This window comes from Planococcus citri, chromosome 4 (genome assembly GCF_950023065.1).
Source record: "Planococcus citri chromosome 4, ihPlaCitr1.1, whole genome shotgun sequence".
Taxonomy (NCBI): domain Eukaryota; kingdom Metazoa; phylum Arthropoda; class Insecta; order Hemiptera; family Pseudococcidae; genus Planococcus; species Planococcus citri.
Window position 1 is genome coordinate 38,638,220 of NC_088680.1, and position 26,339 is coordinate 38,664,558.

General features: G+C 33.8%; 5 protein-coding genes across 11 annotated transcripts in view; 1 reads left to right on the top strand and 4 right to left on the bottom strand.

The window, feature by feature from the left end:
* LOC135844022 (agrin-like) overlaps positions 1–26,339 on the top strand; it is a 394,772-nt gene that overhangs the window by 293,956 nt on the left and 74,477 nt on the right. The gene's annotated exons all lie outside the window — the stretch shown is intronic.
* LOC135843925 (uncharacterized) lies at positions 7,034–11,215 on the bottom strand. 2 transcript variants are annotated; one of them, XM_065361978.1, is made up of 2 exons: positions 10,965–11,215; positions 7,034–10,752 (listed from the first exon to the last, which is right to left on the bottom strand). In XM_065361978.1, the coding sequence occupies exon 2, from the start codon at positions 10,731–10,733 to the stop codon at positions 8,997–8,999; it is 1,737 nt and encodes a 578-aa protein (XP_065218050.1). In that variant the 5' UTR covers positions 10,734–10,752; positions 10,965–11,215; the 3' UTR covers positions 7,034–8,996. The 2 variants fall into 2 exon arrangements, with proteins under 2 accessions (XP_065218050.1, XP_065218049.1); XM_065361977.1 differs by having other exon boundaries at positions 7,036–10,752; positions 10,833–11,215.
* Positions 12,827–15,757, bottom strand: LOC135844025 (uncharacterized). The gene is made up of 2 exons (XM_065362100.1): positions 15,299–15,757; positions 12,827–15,094 (listed from the first exon to the last, which is right to left on the bottom strand). Exon 2 carries the CDS (start codon positions 15,081–15,083, stop codon positions 13,218–13,220), a length of 1,866 nt encoding a protein of 621 aa, XP_065218172.1. The 5' UTR covers positions 15,084–15,094; positions 15,299–15,757; the 3' UTR covers positions 12,827–13,217.
* On the bottom strand, positions 16,053–20,006 carry LOC135844023 (uncharacterized). 3 transcript variants are annotated; one of them, XM_065362098.1, is made up of 3 exons: positions 19,873–20,006; positions 19,665–19,786; positions 16,053–18,080 (listed from the first exon to the last, which is right to left on the bottom strand). In XM_065362098.1, exon 3 carries the CDS (start codon positions 18,060–18,062, stop codon positions 16,068–16,070), a length of 1,995 nt encoding a protein of 664 aa, XP_065218170.1. In that variant the 5' UTR covers positions 18,063–18,080; positions 19,665–19,786; positions 19,873–20,006; the 3' UTR covers positions 16,053–16,067. The 3 variants fall into 3 exon arrangements, with proteins under 3 accessions (XP_065218170.1, XP_065218169.1, XP_065218168.1); XM_065362097.1 differs by having other exon boundaries at positions 19,638–19,786; positions 19,873–20,005; XM_065362096.1 differs by lacking the exon at positions 19,665–19,786 and having other exon boundaries at positions 19,873–20,001.
* Positions 20,111–25,849, bottom strand: LOC135844024 (uncharacterized). Its single transcript, XM_065362099.1, has 2 exons — positions 25,699–25,849; positions 20,111–22,211 (listed from the first exon to the last, which is right to left on the bottom strand). The coding sequence occupies exons 1-2, from the start codon at positions 25,742–25,744 to the stop codon at positions 20,197–20,199; spliced, it is 2,061 nt and encodes a 686-aa protein (XP_065218171.1). The 5' UTR covers positions 25,745–25,849; the 3' UTR covers positions 20,111–20,196.

Sequence of the window (26,339 nt, forward strand, 5' to 3'; positions counted from 1 at the left end):
CGAAAAAAAAGTTCTCAACATTACGAATAATTTTTAATCTCTTCATTATTAAATTTTTTTTTCATTTTTCCACGCGTATAATATTTCGATACTTTGAAAAAAATACCAGGCATGATTTTCGTCAATTTGAAAAATATTATCTCGGCAGAATATTCGAAGTATGGAATTTTTGGGCAAAGTATTAAAGTGAAGCGTAAACGTACAAGTATATAATGTAGTCGTATCTCATCCACGAATTCGACGAGAGTAATATTATTTTTTCTCTCTCGTCTTATTCGAGTACATTATAATTTCAGAGCCGGAAAAGAAAGAGAAAAAAATTATAACTCGAGAATATTATATTTTAAGTATGCGGCCGTATAAAAGTTTTCAGTTGGAAAATGATAATTTAAAAAATTATTTCCGAAGTGTTCGTACTTCGTAGTGCCGAGTTTTACGATTTTTTTTCGTTTTCCCTTCTTTTTCTTTGTCTGCCCCGCAGCAAATACATATGCAAAGTACGAGCACAATGTGGTGTTTTTTTTTTCGCTTCGAGATTATTTATTTTGTAATGAGAGATGGAGATGTATTTGCACGTGTATCGTATAGTTATTGTAGAGTTGGATCGATTTTGATGGGGTGCTCATTAGGAACATGGATCAGAATTTTGAGAAACGATGCGGAACTTGAAGAAGAAAAAGGAGAAAGATAGACTCGTAAAATGAGTTATTTGATCAAAATCTGTATAGTTTACGAACACGTATTCGTATCAGTGAATAGGTACTCTCGATTCAAAACCAACTAAAACGAGCAATATTTTAACAAAAACTTACAAACACGATTTAAGAAATGAATACGCGGTAGAACGAGGTAATTTAAGTACGTATTTGAATTGTATAGTTTCATCTTTGGGTAAATCTATTCGTATACGAAGCAATTAAAATTACATTATAATACGTTATACCGAAGAACGCATTAGATGAAACCTGCTACCTACACGAAACGAAAAACAGAAGACAAGGAATCTGTTAAGAGGGAAAGGAAATAGAGAAGAAAAAAATATCTAAAAATTTCGCGTTACGTTTTTATACAAATACTTACGCGATTCCGCACGTAACTTCGCGAAAAAAAAGAGCGCGAGAGAAAATGTAGAGAAAGAGAGAAAGTGAGAGAAAGAGATGCGTTAATAATATACAAAGTCGAAAAGCATGTACTGGAAATAAATTAAAGCGTCGAAATTTGCTAAGTTTACTTTCGCACAGACGATTATGCCGCGTATAAACAATAGAGTCATCTTTTGTCGCAAACAAAAGGCGAAATTTTAACAATGCTTCGGTTTGTAAATTCCTTTATTGCTACACGGCTACTGGAGGATCCGGCAATGCAATGCTCATTCGTTGTAACGTGCGCTCAGCTAAGGCTATGGACGCCATATTCACTCCTCCTCATTCCTCTCTTTTGCTACTCGGCAACCAGAGAAATTGTCACTTGAGCACGTTGGAAATTAGGCTTTGTAGTCGAGTGTTTCTTTCTTTCTGTCTCTTTTTTTTTTGTTCGGAGGCAATTTAATGTCTGTTGTGTAACATGGAGAATAACAAGTGGACTAAGTGGAGTGATGAAGATGTGTCATTAGAATGTAAATACTCGGCTGAATGAGAAGAAAAGAGTGAGTGAAAAGTGACTCGATTGGTTCAACTAAAAGTTTATTAGCACCAGATTTGATATAAAAATTGAGCTAGTTTTTAATGAAATATAAAAATAATTGGAAGCAAAGTCACATTTTTAAAAAAAAAATGCAAAATTTCCAGATAATTGCTGTAATAATCGTTAAAAATGATGGAAAATTGGCAGAGTAGGTAATACCTATCAAAGTTTTATGTTATATTGTCAGAATAAATTACCTTCCTGTACCTGTAAATTCATGGTTTTGGAGGTTGCAACGCCATCTAGCATGAAGTCGCAGCCCAAAATGGCTGATTTTTTGATTTGGATTATTTCTACGTTTCCAAACTGTACCACGAATTTCGTATCAATATTTTTTTGGACTTGGTGCGGTTTGGAAACGTATGCTTCAATTGATCTGTTAACAATCGAATCGATTGATTGATTTCTTGGTGAATCATTCGGAAATGCAAACGGATCAATTAATTCACGATTGATTCGGTGTTTGTGAAACTATTGTACAGGAATTGATTGAATCGAATTGAATCATTCACAACCGATTGGCGATTGAGGAAATGAATTGATTAATTTCTAGGTGAATCATTCGCGAAGGAATTGAATAATTTTTGGTGAATCCTTCGCGAACGAATTGAATAATTTTTGGTGAATCATTCGTGAACGAATTGATTCTTATAACTTATGAGTGACTCGTTCACGAACGAATCTATTCATTTACTTGATTTTAATTTTAAGTGAATCATTCGCGAACGAATTGATTCATATAACTTATAAGTGACTCGTTCACGAACGAATTGGATAATTTTTGGTGAATCATTTGTGAACGAATTGATTCTTATAACTTATGAGTGACTCGTTCACAAACGAATCTATTCATTTACTTGATTTTAATTTTAGGTGAATCATTTGCGAACGAATTGATTCTTATGACTTATAAGTGACTCGTTCACAAACGAATCTATTCATTTACTTGATTTTAATTTTAGGTGAATCATTTGCGAACGAATTGATTCTTATGACTTATAAGTGACTCGTTCACGAACGAATCGGATAATTTTTGGTGAATCATTCGCGAACGAATTGATTAATTCGTTCGTATAAATGGTTCTTTCAAAAAATTAAATCAATTCGTTCATGAATGATTGCCTTAAATGAATCTTGAGAAGGCCTGACAGAAAGACAGACGACCTTGAGAAACCAGACCGGCAGGTCAATGATCTTAAGAGGCTTGCCAGCAAGAGGATAGAGGATCTTGGTGAACCAGACAGGCACACAGACAACCTCGAGAAACCAAACCAGTGAACATATACGATCTTGATAAGCCATACTGATGGGTTGATGACCTTAAGAGGCTAGACATGTAGGTCGGTGACCTTCATATGCCAAACACACGGGTCCAACTGCTCCAATTCCCTTAAAAGTCCAGACAAGAAGACAAGACGACCTTGAAAAGTCATACAGAAGGGTTAATGACCTTCAGAAGTCAGACGGGCAGACTGAGAACCTCGGGACGCCCAACTGGAATTTCAATAACTTTAAGAGGCCAGTCAAACAGACAGAGAGACAGATGATCTTGGGAGACTGGAAAAGTAGGTCAGCGACCTTGAGAGCCCAGACAGACGGCTGAATGACCTTAATAAGAGTCCAGACAGGAAGACAGACGAGTCAATGACCTCTAATCTTTCACGATTTGATATAATCAGATCCATTAATTTCCAGAATCGGACAAAGTCATCTGAAATTTTTTCCTCGGGCCTCTATGTCTATAGTCAAATTGATCTGCAACTGATAAGAATTTTAATTTGCAGACATTCTTGCAGCTTAGAAAATTCTCTATGCAACGCTACAAAAAATCTGAAATGTCTCTTATCGTATTACACGAGTATTCAATCTCGAATTTCGGGCAATTTTAAACATTTTACTCGGTGTGCTGGAAAATACTTAAATTCAATCGAGTACATCGAAAGGCCAACTTTGGTCGTTTTCTTCGTTCTATTGTCCATTTTCGAATTACTAGACCTTTCATCTTGCTTTATCCTAGATGTGTATACTACATATACGACGTGGTCTGTTCACGCATCTCCCCTCACCCCCTCCGTCCACCAACCAATACCCTTTGCAAACCGCAAAAGCCAACAATGTAAATCTCCGCTACGATGAAATTTACCACCGAAACTACGACGACGCTACGGATAGCGAAGAATTAAATTTCACGGTCGAATTTAGGCGTCAGGGCGACGTCGAGTCACATATCTCGAACGATGCGACGTTTTAATTAAAGTGATTTTTCTAGCAGATTCGAAATTGTATCTGAACAATACCGACGTTTGACGAGCCAAGGTTCTCTGTTTGGTGAAATTTTTCTCTGCGTATGTTAGGTACCTATACCTAGTAACTATACGTTCTAATTCCGATTTAATGAACGAAATTCGACGTATATTGAAGCTAAATAGCATACGCGTTAAATCAGATTTACACGTTAATTATAAAAGCTTCTGCGTTTATACATATAAATTTTGATATACCACACCTATGTACCTAGTATACGAATGAAGATACGATTATTCAACGTGTGTATTGTTGAACGTCTGTATTTTCGCAAAAGTACGAAGAGTAGGTAGGTACAACAATAACACACACACGCAGCCAAAACCAAAGCAAAAGCGGAATCGCGACGTAAGATAATGTTTTAACTCTTATCTTTTATTATGCGTAGTGTAGTATTTCTTATACGCATACAGGCTTGCCTAACCTATGCCTGCTGTATTATCTGCGTGTATATATTTTAGTATACGCGACGCCGCCGCCACATGGTACACGTAAATTAGAAAACGTATTGTAACACGTTTCGCCTTCATTTTCAGTATTTTATACTTGGCGAACACTAAAGCGACGCGACACGTTTACAAAACTTTTTTCGTCTTCCTTTTGTAACTTTATTATACGCGATGTCTTTGCGTTTTGCCAAACTTTCGTTATCAAAATTTAGCCTATTTTTGAAGCAAGGTGGAGCTCATTGGTGCGGTTGGGGCGAGGGAGATGGGCTGGTTTGATGAAATTTTGTACGTTTGGTGGTATTGATGTGAACGAGATTGATAGTCTATTGAATGATCTTTGCACACCCAGTTTCCCACTCAAATTCTTCAAAAATAATTGAAAAACATTTTCATCGAAACATTTGAATTTCACCGGAAATTTCAGCTCATTTTGATAGGTCACATGGCACTGTTTGAAAGATTCCAAAAAATCATGACCCAATTTTCAGCTTCAAATTTTTCAGAAATTCCCAAACTCTCGTTGAAATATTTGAATTTTTCACGATATTTCAACACATATTTATTGATCACATGACACTTTCAAAAATCTTGAAAATTAGGACTCACTTTTAAGCTTAGAATTCTTCAGTAGTTCTCAAAAAAATGTCTACGAAATATTTGAATTTCTTGGTGAAATTTCAACCCAAATTTGATAGGTCACATGATACTTTTTCAAAAATACTAAAAATTATGACCTACTTTTGAGCTTAAAATTCTTCAAAAATTCACAAAAAGAATTTTCGTCGAAATGTTGAATTTCTCACAAAATTTAAACCCATTTTGATAAGTCGTATGATACTTTTGTAAAAACCCCGAACATTGTGACCGAATTTTGTACCCAACATTTTTTCAAAAATGATTACTACACATTTTCGTCGAAATATTTGAATTTCTCGTGAAATTTCAACCCATTTTGATAGGTCACATGACACTTTCAAAAATACTTGAAATTCTCAAAAAAAATTCGGTCGAAATGTTTGAATTTCTTGCAAAATTTTAGCCCATTTTACAGGTCACATGACACTTTTTCAAAAATTTTGAAAATTATGACTAATTTTTCGGGTTTAAAATTCTTCAGAAATAGTCTGAAAGTATTTTTTTCGGAATATTTCAATTCTTAGACAAATTTCAACCTATTTTTGATTTTTTAAAAAAAAAGAGGAAAAATAAGAAAAATCTGCAAAAATATTTCAGAATTTTTTTTCATAATTCCCATCTCTTTGGAACCTTTTTTAAAATTTAAATGGTGGATCATATTGTATGCTCTTGAATCTGATATAATCCGAGTTGAATCTTCCTCTACGTCGCGTCTCATCTTTCCAGCATCGTCAGTTTTAGGTTAATTTATCTAAAAATAGCTTAGACTCGAGACTCAACGCCCTTTTGTTTTGGCGATATTTGTGCTAATTAAATTGTACTTACCTTGCCTTCATTTACGACAACAAATGATTAGCTGTATACTGAATTATTCAAACAAGCAGCTTCGATTCCAATGTATGAATACACGTACCTAGTACCTTGTGGTGCCCGGGTCTTTTATGGTAATTGTGGTGCCCGCGTACATAGAGGATCATATATATATGTATGATAAAGGTGTTTTGGAGCAGTTTATTTTTTTTAGGGTTTTTAGTCATAGTGGTGCCCGTTATATAAACTTGGTACTTGTGGTGCCTGCCTCAAAAATTTTTTTTTCACCTTAGAGTGCATTTCATCAAATTCTACATCGTTTTATATAAAAAGACCTTGTGGTGCCCGATTTGGGCGCCACAAGCCCAAAATCGGGCACCACAATGACTACGTATACTTAAAACGGGCACCACAATGACTAAGTTTAAATCTATTCCAATACACATCAAACATGGCGTTGTTGGCATTGCTCTGAGAAGTTATCCTCCTACCCCCTTTCTTATACAAGTCGCGTTAATTATTCGTGAACTAGAGAATAATACAAAGTCGGTGGATTCGTATCCTTCTCCTATACAGAATGATAGACAGCATTATCTCCATCTCCTACTCCTATTAAAGAAACATTACCTTTTTCTTATCCTCTTTATTCGTGTTGTTTTCACGTATGTATCTTTAGGGAGGCTCGTAAGATAAGCTGGTTGTGTAGTTGTTATAATCTTGGAATGAAATATTAAATCACAAGAAGGGGGTTTTTGGTGATGGGAAGAGCAAGAAAGTGGTCTTGATTCAAAACTGAAATTGAGAGTGAGAAAGAATTTTGAGTACCAGATGAATAACATTTTTCCCCTTTTTTTAATTTTCAGGAACAGCTAAAAATTTTGGTATTTTTCAGTGTAATTTTTTGCTGCTACATATTTAAGGTTTTACAGGAAAGGTATGAAAAAAATCTACTCGAATCTTTTAAAGGCATTTCAAAAAAATATAATCGCAAAATAATTTACGTACATTCGTATTTTTTACCCAAGTTGGCCTATAATTATGTATTTTTTTTCTACAAAAAATTCCAAACATTTGAAAAAATTTTAAAAAGATATTCGACGACGCTTTTCAAACAAATATTTTTACAAATAAAAAGGTAGGAAATTTCTACTAATTTGAAAAAATGTTGAAATTTCAGAAACTTGGAACGTTTAAATAATAACAATAAAGTATACTCACTTATACCTATCTACCTAAGAAAAAATTCTTTATCGGTACACTTTTTTAAATCCAAAAAAATGAAAACCGAGAAAAATTTCCAAACTTACGATATAATTTTTAGTTGAAAAAAAAATCAGAAAAAGTATGTTTCATTATGTTTCCAACGAATATTCTCCATAGTGCTTTTTTTCATTTACTACATTAAAACTATTCCAATTTACAGTGACTTTTTGAGTAAGTACTTCGATATCATTCTGTAAATGAAACGGAAATTCTCTATAGTTTTACCTCTCCTCCATTATAACCAACCATCGAAAAACTTTGCAAAAAAAATTTATGTGGTATGCATACACTTATACTTATTATACTTATATACTATTTTTTTCGAAAGAATGAAACATAGAAGTAAAGTAATAAATCTCCGCGACAAATATACAGCTTTATCGCTTTTTGACGAACCTAATAAAACTTCTCGCTGTGTTAAACCACAAGGGGTTCGAAAAGTGGTATATTTATACTTTTTGCGTTTCTGCGGTGTATCTCAATACACGTACCTACATAGAAGTTTATTTCTTCGAATTAAAAGAGATCGAAAATTTGTGGGTGACCCTTTGCATAATTCCTGAAGGTATCTATGTAATGTACTAAAAACGAGAATCTAATCCCGTACGCAGGTAAAGCGTATACCTAAACACGATTGTCTGCTCGTGCCAGGGATACCTTTATTGCCTTCGTTTAATCGTATCAACAAGTGTATAGTGTATATTGCATTATAGCGAATAATTAATACCATTTAACCTTTTCCATTGTGTAAGATTATTTCAATCTTTACCCTGGGAAATTATACCTATACTTTTTCACAGAGTAATCAAGTTCACCAAAGGAACCTAGTTAATGAGACGTGAATCGTTCTCTGTACAGGTTTTGGAATTGATATACACTTCATTTTTCGTGTAATAGATTTTCCTGTTTTTCCTACTTTTCTCCTGCTTCTTTGCCAAAACATCCAAAAAATGACGATTGTTACTCTTATTGCCAAAGACGTCCTGTTTCTTTCCAAAATTGCCAAAAAATCATTTTTTGTGAAAATTGGCAAAAATTCTTTATTTTTGTCAAAATTGCTGAGAAATTCCTGTTTGTTTTTTTTTTTTGCTTGTATATGAAGCTATGTTTTTTTGAACTGCCAAAATAAAAGCCCTATTTTTTGACAAAAATACAACAAAATAATATATTTTTTGGCGTAAATTCCTAGAAAAAAAATAAGTCCTATGTTTTACCATAATTGCTAAAAAAATATGTTCTCCCCGAAATTGGCGAAGGAAATCTTGGTTTTTATCAAAATCGTCAAAAAGTTGTATTGTTAGTGAAAAAATTGTCAAAGCGATGCTTTTTGCCAAAATTGCCAGTTTTGTTTTTTGTTTTTTGTTTCAGTTACAATCAATACAAAGAAATAGGCTACCTGGGTTTTTAAGTTTTAAGTTTTAAATTTTTTTATCTCTCAATCAACATTTTGTAATTTTACATTCATTTTTTATGAAAATGGAAACATTTGGATCCAAAAAATAGTGACTTCAGACTTGAATAAATTTGAAGTATTCTCTCTACGAAACTGAACCAACGCCCTCCCCCTCTCAATTTGAGTACTGTTTATATTTAGAGGGTCTGGAAAATTTAAAAATTGGTTTGAAAATCCAGTAAACGTCAAGAAAAATCCTATAAGTATTTAAAACAGTTTCCACCCTGGTTAGTGTTTGGACTTAATTTTATCAATTAATTGAAAGCTTTCACTGCTTGTTACTCTTTTTTACACAATTTTCAACATTAAAAAAAAACGTATTTGATAATAAAAAACACCATTCACAGCATCGCCTAATAATAATAAGTAATAAGATTACGTAACGTGGTCATTATTTTTTAGAGTGGAATACTTGCGGTAAAAAACGATTTTTGAAGTTTAGGTGTATATTTTATGTTATCAAATTTGAATTTGTCTGAGAACTCGAGCACTTTCTCTGAAACTTTCTGTACACGAATTGCCAAGGTTTTTATTTCCTCGACTACTTCATTATCTGGACACGACGATAAAACATATTTCAGCTTACCCATCGAGCTTTCGTATAACTGTTTAGCGATTTTTCTAACAGTTAGGAAAAAATTAGCAGCATTGAAAACAAAATTGAGAAACCGGTCTTTCAATTCATGCATGTGATTTCGATCCAGCAGACTGAACAACGAATGGAATTCACTTGTATCGATATCAAATCGACCAGCTACCCATTGTAAAGTTTTCATTTGGAATACGTTTTTCATGTCTTTATTAGGTATGACTAATGCAGGCGGCAGGTGGTAATTCGAAGTCAAGTATCCGCTCTGTTGCAGTATTCTGTCAACGTCCAATGGATACCAGCAGATTGGCTTAGTGTCATTGAAAGTGAAATCATCTCTGTGGTAGAAATCTTTCATAATCAATCTACCGTAATTCTGATCGTGTATGAGTAACTGCAGCGTGTTATTTATATCTGATAGAATTGCTCGTTCAATAAGTGCTGTCCTGACGTCGTCTGCTCCATGGTATCCTTTCAAGGTCCCGTTATTAGATGCGCTGAGCATCATTGATCGCATATTGTAGTAGACTCTTAGAGGACCATTGTACCCGTAGTACCAGGTTCTCATTTCACGCTGATCTTCGTTCATTGGCATGCCTATTACTCCTAGGAGTGGATCTACTTCTATATCAGTGAATCCGAAATAATCTCGCAATTCGGGTGATGATTCTGATGTCATAAACGAGTAAAAATTATCCGGATATGTATTCAGATCTATTACGAGTACACCGACGAGTAATCCTGTTGCTCGATAAATATTTCCTTTGAACGCGTCGTCGTAAATATTCCAAAGTAACTCGTGTACTTTATCGAATTCTCCTCTGGATTTATCTCCTAACGAGAGGTAAGCGCTGATTATTGGTATATCGTAGTCGTCGATCAAAATGTGCACTTTCTGATTGAAATGTTGATGGAGTTTTTCGCATAAAAAAGGCAAACTGCCGATTAAATCATTCGAACTTATGTTCCCTGTGAAATAATTTTGTAATTTTTCCCTTTTCGTTATCCGGGATGAATTTATCAAGTATTCGTGACGCTGGTAAGCTTGCCTGATGCATGATTTTATGTTATTTTTGATTTCGTTGTAGTTGTTGCCGGTGGCGTTTTTCAATTTGAGTAAAATCACCGGGTATTTTCCTAAATGATCTCGAGTATAGTTTGAAAACTCCGATATCTCCAGAGGTTTTAGTTCGATGGATTTGTTGGAACTTGTGATATTACCTCCTAGAAATAGTTTATGGTTTATGGTCCTTTCTTTTGGTAATGGGTCACCTTTGTCGTCTACTTCTATTTCGAAGAATTTTTCAATCATGTTTAAATTGCAACTTTTGGTCCAGCCTTCTGGTCTGACGATGACTTTTACGAAAGGGTAATTCTTCGACATTTCTATGAAATACCGGATGAACAAGGTTTTATCTATGAACATCTCGTTACTCAGCACGTGGCTTTTGAAATCATCTGTGTCGATTTGTATGTTGAAACATAGTACCAAAATGTGCTCCAATCCTGATGAGATGATCAAGAATATGGTTGGAGATATTTTCATCGTGTCAGCAAGATTAACACTGTAACAGAATTGGAATTATTAAGGATGGGATTGGTTCTGTGGAACTGGAGATTGAATGATGTTGAAAAATTTGTGTACCTTATTGCAATTCTGGCTCTTTCAAAGTCAAGATAGAGATCATACTCTGAATTATATTGTGTTTGGCTCACGAATTTTAAAATCTTACACGATGATATGTAGATGATGAAATATTCTGTATCATACACTTACTTGGACAATTAACCACGTTTAAAATTCAAGCAATTATTCTCGCAGTTGGACAAAGGAATCAACAACAAAATAATTGTATTGATTTTTTTCGTGTATTTTTTCATTGCTAAAGAATCAGTGCTGCAGTTTTCGACCACAAACAACCAAAACGAACTCATTTATGTGAAAGCTTTGTGTTACTTGAATAATTAAATATTCACTTTCACGAATTACTTGTACTAATGAAAGGCCCATTCATAACCCAGAAGAATGGCAAATATTGTATGCGATAGATTATCGTGTGAGTCGTATTTTGAACGAATCGTTCGCTCGCAGATGTAACAAACATTTTTTCTGTACGAATAACGTAGTTCGATCAATCTTATCAGTTCTGCTTTCATAAAATCATCACTTAGGAAGGAATTTTACGGTCTTATTCGGTGGCGATCAAATGTGAGGTTTTTACTGATAAAATTCGAGTAAGCTAGATTGAGAGTAGTGATTAGATTTCTTGTATAGATTTTTTAAATCGATTTAAAATATTCAAAAAAATACATAAATAATTAAAATAGGCAAATTTATATTTTTCTTGATTTTTTTGTGTAGGCTGTGGGAGTGTTGCTCGAAATCTAATGCCATATTTGGGCTGAGATATTTTGAATCACTGCAACCCTCCTCTGTCAGGCTCTCCAAGGTCGTTTGTCTTGACTCTCAAGGTCATTGACCCGTCTGTCTGCCCGTCTGGTTTCTAGAGGTTATTTTTCTGCATGTCGAACCTTTCAAGGTCGTCTGCCTGTTTATCTGGTCTCCAAAATGCAAATTGAAATACTGTAATTCGGAGGCCATGCAAACTTCAAAAATTCATTTGATTGTTCATACTTTGAAGGATCATGCAAGCTCCAAATGAATTGAAATTTTTCAATTTGGGGCCCGTACAAGCTTCAAAAATCAATTTGAAAACGTTAATTTAAAGGTCATAGAAAGTCAAAAAAAAATACTCTATGTGATTTTTCATACCTTGGAAGTCACAAGAACTCCAAAATACAAATTAAAATTCAATTGTTTTTCTGAAAAAAATTACAAATGTGTTCTAAAACTATTATAGGTACTTAGAAAATACGATCTCTGGAGGGGGGAGGTTAAAATTTTTATGGAGATGCTCAACATGCTGGAAAATGAAAAAAAAAATCGACGTTCAGTGTACAGAAAAAATTTTCATTGAAATTTCAAAAAAAGATGAAGCCTTACAAATTGAAGGGTGGAGGGGGGGGGGTCTGAACCCTTACATAAATACCAACCTAAGAGCTCTTGAAGGCAAATTCACCTTTGTCATTCTCTTATGACCATTCAACTACATGATATTTTGGAAAGCAGTTGTGAACTGAATTTTCAAAATAGAATTTGGGATTTTTTTTCTCAAAATATAAATTTAAAAAAAATGAAGTTTTTGTCACGATAAAAACGCTTAGAAACGATTTCTATTTTGAGTAATTTTTCCAGTTTTTTCCGTTTTGAAATTTATTTTTATGAAAATTGGAAAAAAAAGTTGCCCGAAAATTTTGAAACTTTGAAAACTTTTCTTGGTCTAATTTTAATCTCATGCAGTTTTTTCATTGTTTGCATTTTTTATAAAATTGTTCAAAATTTTAAGCCTTTTCTGATTAGGTTGATGAAAAATTGAACAACCAGATTAAGGTGGATTCCAGAAAGTGGAAAAATATTTTGGAACGCAGTGATACCAATTTTTTTGTTCATTATTGCCAATTTCAAACAACTAAGAAAACCTTGTACATACATAAGTTTTCCACTATTTTTTTCGATTATTTGAAATTGGCAATAATGATCTTGGAATTTAGAAATTTTACAAATATTTAAAAAAATTAATTTTGGCCAAGGTAAGATACTGATTTATTTATTTATTTATTTATTTATTTACATGATTGTTTATTTATTTATTTATTTATTTATTTATTTATTTATTTATTTCGTAATTATTGTTAAGTATCATTCTTTTTGAAAGGAGGCAGTACAACAAGGCTAATTTTTACTCTCATTATTTGCTTAGCAATTCAACTCCTGTTCATTTTAATTGTGAGTTTTGTTGACTATGTACAGATAAATTCTTCTTGATTAAATACCTATTCTCAACCAATACTTTCCCTCTTCTCACTCTCTTTTCCTTACCTTCATAAAATGGTACATAACAATTTTGAAGAAAAAAAATCACCAAGTTCATTTTCACTTTTCTTTTTCTCAAGCTCAAACACACATCAATCAACTTTGCCTAAATTTTTCGATACTAAATTGTACATGGACTTTTTCATTGTAAAAAACCATGCATATTTCTATAATTTTCTTAATGTGTGATAAAGGTTTCCAACGACTGTCATAAGGACGAAAGTACATATCCCATAATCCAGATTTCGCAGTCGATTTCAAATTCTGCTCTTCTGCGATTATCTTATATGTGATGAAAATGGCAGCATCACTTTGACCCTGAATTGGCAAAAACAGCGTATCATTCATTTTATCAGGTCCCAACAGTTGTTTGTGTGAAGATATGTAGTGGCTGGTCGATAATGCATTTTTTATAGCTATCATGAGAAGAGGGTAGAATATTGGGGTTGATTTTTCATTCAGAGGATAAAAACTGGCAGCCGCGTCGAGATATACCCGTAGGGAGTCTTGGAATTGGTATATTTGTTCTTGAGGGATTTTAGCGACAAAAGAAGAAAATTGTTCAGGTGTTATGCAGAATTTTTGAGATACCCATTGCACTACTTTGGTCTCCAAGAGAGATCTTGTTTCTTGGTTTGGTATGGAAATTGGTGGAGATGCACAATCTCTCTCAGCGGTGATGTATCCGCTGAGGAATAATGTTCTCAAACCAGGCAGGATGTCTCCCCAAGTCAGTGGCTGTTTGTCTGCGAAGGTGAAGCAGAGAGCACGTGAGGAGGTTGATGCGTTTAGTAGCAGCTTTTGTACAGTCTCCATCGTGTCATCTTTTGATAAAATTGTGTCAACGAGTTCTGTGACGTTGCTTTCTGATCCGTAGTACTTCAGGGTGCCATTATTGGCTAGGCATCTTTTTACTGATCTGAGGTTGTAAAAATTATCTGGGCCGAAAACTCGATAACCTCCGTACCAAGATTGTAGCTTATGGGGATCTATTTGAAACGATATTTTGTTTAATATCTGTTGTATTTCATCCGGAGTATATCCGTAATATTGGGTGAATGGTGGTCTCTTAAAGACCACATCGAGTGGTCCAGGATTAACTGGAAGAACAAAATTAGTTGTCTTGACTGGTGGAAATACCCCGCTAACTAAGCCAATGTTTCGGTTAGAATTCATTTTATAAGCGTAATTGTACATATCGATGACCATCTTCTGAAATAAATCAAATTTCCTGTGATCCGGATGGTTAAAAAATGACATATGACCATTAATTACTGGCATGTCGTAATCGTCTATCAATATCTGCACCTTTCTATCAAAATGTTTGTGAAGTTTTTCGCTTAAGAAGGCTATACTGGATAATAATTCAGTCCTGTTGAAATTTCCTTCCAAATATCTGGATAAAGTTACAATATCAGTGATTTTTGTGGACTGAAGTAGATATTTATGTCTTTGGAACGCCTGCGAAATGCATAATTTCAAATTTTGTTCCACCTCTTCTAAAGTATCTCCGGTTGCATTCTTTAATTTGACTAAAATTACAGGCTGTTTTCCCATATGCTGCATTGCCCCTTCGTAACTTGCTATTTTCAGAGGTTCTAGCTTCTTTAAATTATTCGAACTTAAAATGTAGTCTCCACCGGTGAATAGTATGGGGTTTTTTCGTTTTTCTATTGGCAATGGTTCGCCTTTATCGTCAACTTCTATTTCAAAAAATGTTCTCAACATGTCTAAATTCGTAGACTTGCCCCATCCTTCTGGTCTGACAAGGATTGGTACAGTGTAGTTATCCAAGTAATCGAGATACTCGTTGATTAATAAGCTTTTATCAACGAAAAGGTCATCTTGTGCCCGAAGTGTTTCAAAATCATCTGTATCAAAAGTGTTCAGAAGAGAATTTGAGCTGATGATTCTCAACTGTATCAGTATAAAAGTGAGACTAATCAGGAACATTTTCTTCATTCTTGGTATCCCTGCAACAAGGCAATAGGATGGGATGATGTGTTTTTGTGTGTTTCCAATTTTTTATAAGTTATGAGGAAAAAAAGTTTATGGGAGGATGTGATCATTTTTTCAGAATTTTTTTACATTGGTTACTGCATTTGAAAAGGAAAGTCAGTTTTCCTATTCTTCTCAATGATTTGATTTTATTCACTGATTTATCCGTAGAAACTTACTTTTGAGCTTTGTTTCTTCATTTTGATAAAATAATTGTGAAAAATGCACTTCTGATGAACAAATTGAATTTATTTGAAAGACATTTCGTCAATTTCATGTAGATACTAAACAAATTATTTGATATATTATTTTTTTTATCTCTTTCAGTGCTTATCAGGCTTTTTATGGTTTAGGTAGGTTAGGCCAATGAAGAGTTCGTTCATCATGATTCATGTTAATGAGAATATGCAGGTCAATACAGAGCATAACCAATCAAAACGACACTCTGCCTAATGCTTCCTCGATGTACTAGTTTTTTGAAAGGTACCAATATCAGAATTTTTGAAAATTATCTCCTCTTAACTAACCAGGTGGTTAATTCAACTTCATTGAAACTTTGCTTACAATCTGACAAAAAATTACAAATTGTTTGAAAATTGTTTTGTCAATTTTTATGAGATTTTGCTTAAAAACCAATCTTTAGTCTGAAAAGTTTATTTTTTTTTTTCAATCTATAAGAAGTGTGGGTTTTTTGAACTTTTTTTTCAAAAAATTATAGAACTTGAATCTATAAAATTTTAAGATTTCAATCTTTTCATTTTCTATTTTTTTTTTTTTTTTCGTTTTTATTCTCATTTGTAACTTTAAAAAAAAATTGTTTGTGAATAATATGTCGAAAGTTGAAAGTACCATGTTTTTTAAAATCTGGATCTCATATTTTTAAAGTATGAATCCTTACTCCTATCCCTCCTCTCAAAATTTCAAGAAATTTTCTATAAAATGTTCTTTTCAAGATGATATATTATCAATTTTATATCGTGATTCCATATCTTCATAATAAAATGCTAGACTAATTTTAATAATCTTTTTCAAATGGGAAAGTGTTTTTGTATCAATTCTCTTGCTAAGCTCTTGGACTCTTTTGAGCCCTGTTTCAGCTGTGGAATTCAATACTCCTATGTATTCCAACTCGTACCTGAGAATGATGGCAGTATCACTTTGGTCCAGCTGCGGAATAAATATAACTTCATATTCGACGGTGTGAAGATGATCTTGCAAAACGTATGTTTTTTCTAGCTGGCCATCGTTTTCATAGCCAGTTGTGTGGGTGGTCGATAACACGTGTTTTAATGATATCAAAAAACTGTGGTACAACTCTGACTGGGCACCAGAATCAAAAGTCTGTCTAACTGAGGGTTTGCGTATGAAATTCTGTAATGTTTTTAGGAATTCTGTTATCTTGGCTGTGGATAGAAGATGGACGAAGGAATGTAATTCATCAGCATCTATTTGAAGTGTGTGACATAACCACTGCAATGCTTTTATTTGGTAAAAATGTTTTGTTTCGTTGTTAGGTATAGAAAGATGGAAATATTTAATGTTTTTCTGTTGTGATGGAATTGCATTTGTCGTAAGGTATCCGCTGTAAAATAAGATATCTCTTAGAAGGAAATTATTAGAAGACCAACGATAATCTAGGGCTTGAATGCGTCCAAAACTGTGAGCTTCGTGTTCATCATTGGAACGTATACAATGACCATTAAGTAGAAAAAGAATTGGAATTCTGTATGAGCTCTGAGTCTTTTTTATCATCATACATTCCGCCATTATAGAAGGTACACTGATGGAATTTGATTCGTGGTATGAATTTTGGGCAATATCGACTTTTTTGCTTGGATACAAATTTTTAATATGTGGGTCTATCTTAACGGCTGGTCCGTAATAATCCAGGACACCTTTATGGACTAAAAATCTGATCACAGATCGACAATTATAATGGTTCTTTTTTCCACCAACGTTATAACCACCATACCAAGTCTCCAGTTGTTCTGGGTCAATTGTGATCGATGATTTTTCGAGTAATTCTTTCACTTCATCTCGAGTAAATCCGAAGAACTCGCTGAATGGAGGTTGTATCAAGTGTTCTTCTTTATAATAAACTTGCACGTTTGTTTCAATTGGAAATACACCAGTATACAATGTTATTTTTTGATAAGAGTTTTCTCTCGAAGATTTTTCGTAAATGCTTCCCAGTAATTTACCTACCTTGCGGTAATCTGCTGTGCAATAATTTATGAAAGCGTTAATGAAAGGAATATCATAATCGTCGATCAATATGTGCACTTTTTGGTCAAAATGCTCGTAAAGTTTTTCACTCAGAAAATGTATACTTGAGATTAATTCAGTCTTGGTAATCTCTCCCAACAAATAGCTTTTAAATTGTTCCTTTTTGGTTATTTTCGTCGAATGAATCAAGTACTCGTGATTTTTGTAAACTTCCATTACACATGATTTAATCCCAAGTTCAATTTGCTCGTAAGTGTTTCCTGTTGCATTTTTCAACTGCAAGAGTATGGTTGGGTGTTTTCCTAGATGTTGTGTAGCGTTTGGAAAATTCGATATTTTTAATGGGCTCAGGTTGTTGTGATTTCCCAATCCTGAAGTAATTTCACCACCGAGGAAAAGTTTATCGTTGGTGGTGTGTTCTGTAAGTAATGGGTGCCCTTTTTCGTCCACCTCAACTTGGAGGAAATTCTGTAGCATTTTTATATTTGTGCTTTTCCCCCAACCTTCGGGTCTTAAAATGATCAAAGTTGAGATATTTTCGTTAATTAGTTGTAGGTATTCCTGGATTAGCAATGATTTGTCGACAAATTGATTGGGATAATTTAGCAACAGGGTTTTGAAATCATCAGTGTCATAATGTGTCGTGTTGGGAGAAGACTCGGACGTTGAAATTTTTTGCAGTGATAGGAATGATGTTATGAGAAGTATTTTCTTCATTTTCAGGATTCGAATATGCTGCAACATGATGAAATATTTTTTTGGTTAGGTTGGAATTATGTTAGTTTGTATTAGTGATGTAGAAAGTGCATTCAAAGTTTATCATTTTTATTGTTTTTAAATATTTATTAAGTATAATTGGGATTTTTTAAAGGAAGTTATGTTTTTAGAACAGGATTGGCCAAAGATTTCCCATCAACTCAATCCAGAGTTATTTTCGAGTTGAACTCTAAAAATGAGTCAACTTTTTTTTTCTTCAAAAAAGCGTTGATTTGGCGGTCTTTTTTCAAAGAGCTTGGTCGAATTTCTTTCAACTCCTTTCAACTCTTTTTCCATGTGCATGATTGTCACAAAAGTAAGTACTCATTCCTTTGAAGGCCTCAAAATAATTCATTGAATTGATTTCAAAAATTTTGAAGAGAAAAGTTCAACGAAAATATGTACTGGGGAAAAAATGATATCAAGTCATCATTCTCTTTGGGAATTGGGGATTCCTCCAATTTTCTCAAAATTATTATCTTTATTAATTTCCACCTAAATTTTCTCATTACTCACAAAGGAAAAATTTTAACTCAAACATTTTTATTCCTATTTTTTGAGAACTTCGGTAACTCACAAGGAAAAATTTTCACGTCACAATAAAATTGGATTGAAATGAGGTCAGATATCTCAGAGTTTTAAATTTCAAAAAGTTTCATTTTGGAATTTTGAAATCGAGAAAAAAAAATGAGTAGGAAATTGACATTTTCGAAAATTGTTGACTAAAAGGAAAATTGTGAAAAAAATTGACAAACTAAGTACATAGATTATAGAAATTCTCAATAAAAAAGTTGTAGAAATTTTGAATAAATTTTTTTTTGGAAATACTAGACTAAAAAAATTGGAAATTTGAAAAAGAGATGTTTCTGAATTTGGAAACATTTCCATTTTTAATCAATTTATCGGCCCGGTTTATTGAAATTTCGTTTTAGAATTTAAAGGATAGCATGAGATGTTAGCATACCATTTCGACATGAAAATTTAGAAATAGTCAAATCTCCAAAATCAAATTATTCTAAAGATAAATTGTAAAAGTGCTCAAAAGTTCAAGTCAATGTATTTTCCATACAAGTTTGGTAGTCTTTAAAGATCACCTCCACCCCCTCCATAACATTTGACTTTCTTTTATTACCATTTTGTGGCGATGTGGAAATTTTTCTTGAAAAGAAATCAAAGTTGTCAAAAAAAACGAATTGAATGCTGTGTTTTGTGGCATTAAATTTTCCTTTTGATGGTGAATAATTTTAAAAAATTGAGCAAAAGAGCTGAAAAACAGTTTCAAATGAGTTGAGTTGAAGCTTTCTTCAAAAGTAGGTAAATTGAATCTACTGAAAGTTGATTCATTTTCAAAAAAAAAGTTTGCCTTACTCTGTTCCAGAAGCTTTGAAAAATTGTGTAAATTTTCTAATCAGGTTTTACTTTTTATGGCTAGAAATGTTGAAATACGAAAAAAAATCAATTTGATTTTGTGGTGAGGAAGTAATGTAAAATACTGTTTGACCAAATAACCGCATTTTCAATTTTTCCAAAACGTACAGAGGTGAAAATAAAGTACTGTGTCACCGAAATCAAAGTTCCATCACTAGAGAGGCAATCCAACTGCTTTTCTTTCAAATGTGTTGCTTTTTAATATTGCTGTTTTTATGAGAAAAATTCTGGTTTTTTTCTTTGTTGAAATTCATATTCTGTGGGAGAGTGGAGAACACTAAAAATTATATTTCAATTTGGCTTATCTGTTATCATTTATGTATCTTACTTAGTAGGTACCTACTTTAGGCTGATAAAGCTTCATTTCTGTGCCGGATTCCGAATGAACTTGGTACTCGTAACTACGATGATGATTATTGTGATGTGTAAAAGTTTGGTACATATTTGTTGGAATGAAAAGCTGAGTTCTGATTATTTTTATCAATTCAATAATTACTGAATACGTTGCTTATCAAAACTGATATCTATGTATTTAGGTGCCCAGTCTAACTAAATAGGGAAAGAAATCATTTGAGCTTGGGTAATCACAACTCACAAAGTATTTTTAGGATTACATGAATACAGAAAAATCAAATTAAAAAGTTTAAATTGGACTAGATTTGCAAATTCAGTCTAAGGTCTTTGTGAGATTCTTTTTTTCACTAATCTCAAATCGTACCTCAACCTTATCGCCACAAAAGGCAATCCCTATTTTGAAACATTTTTCAACCCGGGGATAATACATCGTTTCCAAAACAGTCCCGTTCATGTACTCTTGATTAATTTGTCCAAGTTCAGCTTCTGCTACTGATGATAAATCGTTCTCTTCGTTGATCACTTTATAGCGAATAGCTATGGCAACTTTTTTCATATGCGGTCTTGGTGTCAAAAGAATATCATTTATGTCACGTGTATCTCCATTTTCTTTTATATCCTGCGCTTCGTGAGATGCATTGGTCATCGACGTCTTCAAAGCCAGCATGAAACCATCGTAGGATATTTTAGCATTGTACTCGCTGCTTCGAATGAATTCACTCGCTTTAGAAATGTATTCTTGTAAAGATTTCGCAAATTCTGTTTTATTACCCGTGTACAGGAGGTTACTAAATGCAAGAAAATTTCCTGTAGTGGTGTTGAATTTATTATACACCCATTCGAATAGATGGGCTTCGTAAACACTTCGCATTTCTATGTTAGGTATTCCAACATTAGGATCATTATCGTACGAGGCTATGTTAGGTTTACGAGAACTTAGGAATCCGTAAAATATCAATATCGTCAGGTGATCGGATAACACATCGGGTATGGTCCTTTTCATCCGTATTTCCGAAGTTGTATACTGGTAACCGCCCAGCCATTCGCTACGATTCGCGATCATCGATTGCACAAATTCTTGCATTTCATTCGATGAAAGAATATTGCGAATTAGGCCGATATTCAGTTCGAATGGGTAATGCGGGTATTCTGATCTTTTTGCGAATAAACACCTCATTACCGAGATCGATTTGTAGAAATGAAGTTTTTCTTGACGTTGGAACGTATAAGGGTATCCGTTGTAATAAAGTTTCATTGTGTAAGGGTTCACTTGTCCTTCGGGTACTTTGGTCAATAATTGTTTCACTTCTTCGTCGGTGAAACCGTAGAATTTCGAGAACTGTGCGTCAAAAAGGGTATGCACTTTGAGGAATTCAAAAAAATGTTTTTCTTTGAGATTCTCGAATATTAAATCAAGTACGCCTGTGAGGAAAGCTGTGTTTAGGGTTTGATCTTGACCAAGAGTTAAGCTATTTCGGAAGGTTGTATTTGGATTATTGTCTGCAGGTGTAGTACCTGAACTGGTTCTTTTTCTGGCTGCACTGAGCATGTACCTGAGCAACTCCCTAATTTTGTCCGAGTCTCGCGAATCCTCTTTTTTGAACTCCGAATAAGCGTTGACCAGTGGGATATCGTAATCGTCAACTAATACGATCACATATTGGCCGAAATGCTCCCAAAGCTTTAATCCTAAGAAATGTAAACTATTTTGTAGCTCTTTGGAATGGAAATCTCCTTTCAAATATTTCTCGAATTTTCCCTTATTAGTAATTTTCGAGGAATACGTCAAGTATTTGTGACGTTCGAATGCTTGTACGACGCAAGCTTTTAAATTCGTTTCCATTTCTGCGTAATTTTTCCCTGTGGCATTTTTCAATCTGAGTAATATAACTGGATGTTTCCCTAGATGTTTCGTGGCGTTCGAGGATTTCGATATTCTTAAAGGTTCGAGATGTTTGGGTTCATTTGAACTTGGAGCAATCGTACCTCCCAAGAAAAGCTTGTCATTGATGGTTTTGTCTTTAGGTAAGAGGTTGCCTTTTTCGTCTACTTCTATCTCGAAGAATTTTTCCAACATGTGAAGATTGATACTTTTACCCCAACCGGGGGGCCTGGCGACGGTTTGAGCATAGATGCTTCCATGGTATTGTAGAAGTTCTTCTATGAGTAAACTTTTATCGACAAAAAATTTGTTATGGAGTCGTAACTCGATGAAGTTGTCTGTTTCATAATCTACTGCTGTGGTGGGCAAACCGAATGAAAGGATTGAATTTGGCAATAATGAGAGAAGGAGTGCGATATGAAGTATTGTTAAGAAGTCGAAATTACCTGGAAAAAATCGAAAAAATACCAAATTAAGTTTTACATGTGATTGAAAAAAAGTGAATAAAATTTCAGCAAAAAGAAATTGAGCTCAGTTTTATACTCGTTTTGAAAATTAAAAAATACTTCAAAATGAGTTTCTTGAATTTTGAAAAACAAAGTTCAATTGAGAGTTGAGAATTATTTTTAGTGCGAACTGTGGAAGTTGTAGTTTTATTAGCTCAAAATATTTTGAAAATTGTTACAGTCCAAATTTTTTGATTTCAAAAACAATTATACTACAGGGTGTGGCAGAGAAACCGGACCGATTTCAAATTTCAATCACTTTTTTTTAAAAACAGCTAGACTCAAAATTTTTTCACTAAAATAATCTTCATTTCGGACGCTATTTTGAAATGCTGATGGCTTATTTGAATAAAAATTATTTCTTGAACATGATGGGATTTAAATGCGCACCCTTATTTTTGACACATCAAAATTTACGACAATGAAATTTCATCAAACAAACTTTTGATGACGGATGAAGCGCACTTTTACCTGGATGGTGACAAGTAAATATATAAAATAGTATACATTGGAGTGATACAGATCCAGAAATAATTCATGAGAACCTGCTTCACTCTTCCAAGGTTACTGTTTGGATGAGAATCGCAGTTTGGCATATCGGACCTTAATTTTCTAACAGCACAGTTGATTGATGACGCGTATAGGATGATGTTACATGCCCTAATCAAAGTGTAGACGTCATTTGTAGTTCAGTACGGTTCCAGTAGGACGGCGCGACGTGCCTTACAATGGTAGAAACCTTGGACCCGCTTCGAAAACATTTCGACGCGCGCATCATCTTTCTGCACAGTGACTTTGCTTGGTCATCCTGTTTCTCGGATTTCTCTGTCGGCGATTTTTTTTAAGGGGTTAAATGAAAGCGAGTGTGTGCAACAACCTTTCATACACCTTGGCAGAGGTTGAAGGCGAATATTAGAGCCGAAATTTATGCGATTCCAGCGAGTATGTTGCAAAAACTGTTTGTTAAGTTGAAAAAATGATTCACAAAATCTGTCAAAAATAAGGGTGCGCGTTTAAATTTCATCACGTGTAAGAAATAATTTTTATTGAAACGAGCCATCAGCATTTCAAAATAGTCTGAAATGAAGATTATTTTAGTGAAAAAATTTTGAGTCTAGCTGTTTTTAAAAAAAAGTGATTGAAATTTGAAATCGGTCCGGTTTCTCTGCCACACCCGTTACTTATGGTAATCATTGAAAAAATTAAACAAGTTTTGGATTTACGGGTTTTCAAAAATTTTCTAAAAATTCAACATTTTGAAATTCAAAGTTCAAGAATAAAAATGTTTTTATACTTTCAGTACAAATTTTGATTTTTTGGTGGCGTTGAACACGAATATGACGTCAGATTTTTGATTGGACCCCATCCACGGCCCCCAGCACCTCCCTTAAGGGAGTAAAAGTCAAAACAATGGTTTCATACGTGTGACACATGAAATAGTATGTTTTCGATATCGCTCAACACGAATATAGCCTTATTGAGAGATTCTGAGGGCCATGGGTGAGGTCAATTTGAAAAACTAAGGCTATTTTCGTGTTCAGCGTCACCAAAAACATACTACGAGTATTTTATGTGTCACACGAATGAAACCACTTTTTCGACTTTTACCCCCTTTGGGGAGGTTCCAGAAGCCGTGGATGGGTCTAATCAAAAATCTGACGTCATATTCGTGTTCTGCGTCACCAAAAACATACAATTTGATATATCACATGCCCCAGATTTTTTTGAATGTTTTGCCCAAATTTGGGGGAGGGGGTGCTCCCCTTCAATTAAAAGATCCCATCTTGAAAATTGAATATTTCGAAAAAGCATAAAAAGGTTCATCTATGGAAATTTTTTTTGGATTTTAAATGGTAGCTCCCACTTACAGCGCCATTTTGAAATTTGAACATTCAATTTGAAAGTTCAATATTCAATTTTTGAAAATTTCAAAATACTTAGAAAGTTCAAAATGCAATGCTCTTTCAAATTCTGAAATCAGTTTTGATCAAAGTATCATAGCTTTGGAGGTATGCGTTGCTGAAGTTGATTACCTCGAGACAATGTGGAAATGATTGAAGCCCCCCCCCCCCCCGAAAGGGCTGGGACTAAACTGATTGCGGGTTTCTTTCTTATTGGGTGGGTAGACATTGTAAAAAAAATTTGAGAAAAATCGAAAGACAATTTTCAAAATCTCATTTTTTGGTCGAATTGACATGGAAAATGTATGTATAATGAATAATGACCCTAATGTAATGTTCAAAAAAATTGTATTTTTAAAATAACTCGTATGGTGTGCATTTGAAGAGTGATATTCCAAAACTCGCTTTGTCCATTTTCACAACTTTTCAGGAGAGAGGAAAAACAGTTTCCCTTTAAACGGGTAAATTGGTTTTTTAGGCGAGTTTAGCACTTTATTTGGGTAGATTCATGATGTAGGAGTGTAGGTATACATTGCATCCACTAAATACTGCTGAAAAAATTTTAATAAAAATGGACAAAGCGCGTTTTGGAACATTATTTTTTTTAAATTTTTAGTGAATTGGCTATTTAGGTGAGTTTAACACCTCATTTTGGTAAGTTGATGATGTAGGAATGTGAGTTAATACTTCATCTACCAGGTACCACTGAAAACCCAACTTTGATAAAAATGGACAAAGCGAGTTTTGGAATATCACTCTTCATTTATTTTTTTGCTAAAACAAATTGTACTTTATTTTTCAGGGGGATGGAGGGGGCACAACACTGAAAATTTGGAAATATGTACAATTGAAGCATACGTTTCCAAAACGCACTAAGTCCATTTTCAAAGATTCTGAGGTTGCAAGACCATCTAGCATAAAGTTGCGGCCCAAAATGGCTGATTTTTTGATATGTTGTGCCCAAGGGTCTTGGCTACAACATATCAAAAAATCAGCCAAATTGGACCATTTCTACATTTCCAAATTGTACTAAGTACCATGAATTTCTTATCAATATTTTTTTGGACTTAGTGCGTTTTGGAAACGTATGCTTCATTTAAAAAACTTGTTGGTGATTCTAAAAAATTGTTAGGTAGGTACATATTTATTCAAGGGAGCGAAAATATTGGATTTTTTTTGAGTTGATTCAATTTTGTCTGTAATTTTGTAAAAACAAAAAACTACCATACCTATCTCTATTCCTAATTTTTTTAAAACTTTATTTAAGAAATTGCACCAAATGATTCAGCAATCGTCACTCAAAAAATTTTGTTAGTACAAAAAGTGTGATCATTTAAGTAAGCTCGAAATTTGCAGGGGTTTTTTTCATTTAATAATGAATCAAATTAATATCGATCTATTCTTTGCGACATTCTTTATCTCAAAATAACAAGAATTCATCCATTTTCAATTCTGGTTGACATTTCCCTCTCATGAATTATTTGTAGTGTATCTAATTTTTAAGTACTACGCAATCATTCACTTACTTTTCTTATTCTTCAAGATCGATTCACGTGATTGAAGAAGAATCATGTCCTCTCATTATTTGTAAATTTAGTTTGAGTATTTCAAAATCAGCTACTAAAACAAACATTCGCAATGATGGCGAAAAAAATAGAGTTGGAAGAATTGTTTGTTATTGAATGAATAGAACTCGTCCTACTTATCAAATTGTAATGAAATTTTGATTACGGATGAACTGAAAAATTTAGGCTTCCGAAGTGTCCGAGTTTAACTGATAAACTTTTAATATTTGATGATTTTTCAAAGACGAATATTGATAGCTGAAACGTGTAGGTTTGTGGTTTTTTTCCTCCGAGATATCTTCTGAGTCCTCCTCGCATGTGAACACTTGAATTATAGGTATTGACGTTCAACCAACCAACTGCACATTGCAAACTGCAATTACCCTCAGGTACATTTTCTATCAAACATTTCCATTTTATATTGCATTAAAATACGAAAGGAAAATAAAATGGCGGAAAAATCCAGTACGAAATCGAAAAATACTATTCACCTAAAAATATACATGTAATACACACGTAATATAGTATAACGGAAATGGATAGAAGCGAAGCCAGAGGTGGCATGTTATCTATTCCGGTGTTGTCTTGGAAAATAGCGATGA

What these genes read in the sequence shown, in the direction of transcription:
- LOC135844025 (XM_065362100.1), bottom strand. Translation starts at nt 15,083, where the DNA reads ATGAAGAAAATGTTCCTGATTAGTCTCACTTTTATACTGATACAGTTG.
- LOC135843925 (XM_065361978.1), bottom strand. Translation starts at nt 10,733, where the DNA reads ATGAAAATATCTCCAACCATATTCTTGATCATCTCATCAGGATTGGAG.
- LOC135844024 (XM_065362099.1), bottom strand. Translation starts at nt 25,744, where the DNA reads ATGATTCTTCTTCAATCACGTGAATCGATCTTGAAGAATAAGAAAA. An exon ending in GATCTTGAAGAATAAGAAAA is followed by an intron (nt 22,212 to 25,698) that starts GTAAGTGAATGA and finishes GATTTTTTCCAG; the next exon opens with GTAATTTCGACTTCTTAACA.
- LOC135844023 (XM_065362096.1), bottom strand. Translation starts at nt 19,971, where the DNA reads ATGTACCAAACTTTTACACATCACAATAATCATCATCGTAGTTACGAG. An exon ending in TGAAGCTTTATCAGCCTAAA is followed by an intron (nt 18,081 to 19,872) that starts GTAGGTACCTAC and finishes ATCATGTTGCAG; the next exon opens with CATATTCGAATCCTGAAAAT.